Source organism: Helobdella robusta, assembly GCF_000326865.2.
Source record: "Helobdella robusta unplaced genomic scaffold HELROscaffold_438, whole genome shotgun sequence".
Lineage (NCBI taxonomy): Eukaryota > Metazoa > Annelida > Clitellata > Rhynchobdellida > Glossiphoniidae > Helobdella > Helobdella robusta.
Genome location: NW_008705054.1, coordinates 1,274 through 2,635, shown reverse-complemented (window position 1 = coordinate 2,635; position 1,362 = coordinate 1,274). Strand labels below are relative to the sequence as shown.

Genomic DNA, 1,362 nt, shown 5'->3' with positions numbered 1-1,362 from the left:
GTATTGGTCTATACATCCATGTATGCCTATTGAATCATCACCAGTTTGCTCCATCGTCATCGTCGTCATCATTCATCATCATCATTTTATCTTCATAACAACAGTTACGATTGAAATTAACAATATTCGTCATCTTTGGCTGGCGCGTATGCAATGAACAAACTGTATATGGTGCCTTTGTATAAATATATATTTTTATAGGTATACCTATATAAACGTGTACATACATACATACATGCATGCATGCATGCATACATACATACATACATACATACATACATACATACATACATACATACATACATACATACAGCAGCCCATACAGCAACATATTGTATCGAAATCCGTTCTCAAGAGGAGTGGAACGCTCCATTTATCAGCAACTCAGTTGCTAAGCTGCTGGACTTGAAGCAATCAAATTTTGATAAAGCCAGGATAATGGCTGTAAAAAGTGAGTTGGGATCATCTTGGTTGAAGGCGGTCCCAAATTCCACCTGTGGTACCAGGCTGGACGACTCTTGTGTTCGTGTCAGTTTGGGACTGAGACTCGGTTTACCCATTTTAACCGAGTATGTTTGTTTATGTGGGGCCAATGTTGAATTTTTTGGTCAGATGCTTTCAGAGGGCAAACATACCCACAATTAAAGAACCCACGGGTCTTATGGAGGAAGGTAGCCTCAGGCCCGATGGATATACTATTTCACCATGGGCGCAGGGACGTTCCCTTGCTTGGGATGTTACGTTCCCTCACACCATGGCTGAAAGGTACACTAATCTTACCTCACAGGAGGCGGGTGCCACTGCTTTAAGAGCCGCAGACTTTAAAAATTCAAAATATGCGGCTCTTGCAGAAAGCAAAATTTTTCAGCCAGTCTGCATTGAGACCTTTGGTCCAACCGATGCTCAGACTCAGAGTTTTCTGAATGAACTCTGTAGCAGGATTGTAGAAGTATCGGGTGACCCATTAGATAAGAGTTATGTAAAGCAATCCTTTTCTATTTTACTTCAAAAATATAATTCTTTCTGTATTTTGGATGGAGCGTTAAAATACCTGTCTGTGCGAAGCGTTTAACATAGATTAAAGCTGAACCCGGATATGATTATTACTTCCCTATAGTTCTATTCAATTATGGGTTCATACATACATACATACATACATACATACATACATACATACATACATACATACATACATACATACATACATACATACATACATACATACATACATACATACATACATACATACAAACATACATGCATACAAACCAACAAACAAACAAACAAACAAACAAACAAACAAACATATATACATACACACAATATATATACATACAGGCGCATACATGTGTATTTACATAA

At 38.0% G+C, this 1,362-nt stretch overlaps 1 protein-coding gene across 1 annotated transcript; it reads left to right on the top strand.

Moving 5' to 3' along the window:
- Positions 1-438: 438 nt before the first annotated feature.
- Positions 439-1,072, top strand: HELRODRAFT_184420 (hypothetical protein; the record flags this gene model as incomplete). The annotated part of the gene is made up of 2 exons (XM_009025835.1): positions 439-607; positions 672-1,072. The coding sequence occupies 2 exons, from the start codon at positions 439-441 to the stop codon at positions 1,070-1,072; spliced, it is 570 nt and encodes a 189-aa protein (XP_009024083.1).
- Positions 1,073-1,362: the final 290 nt, after the last annotated feature.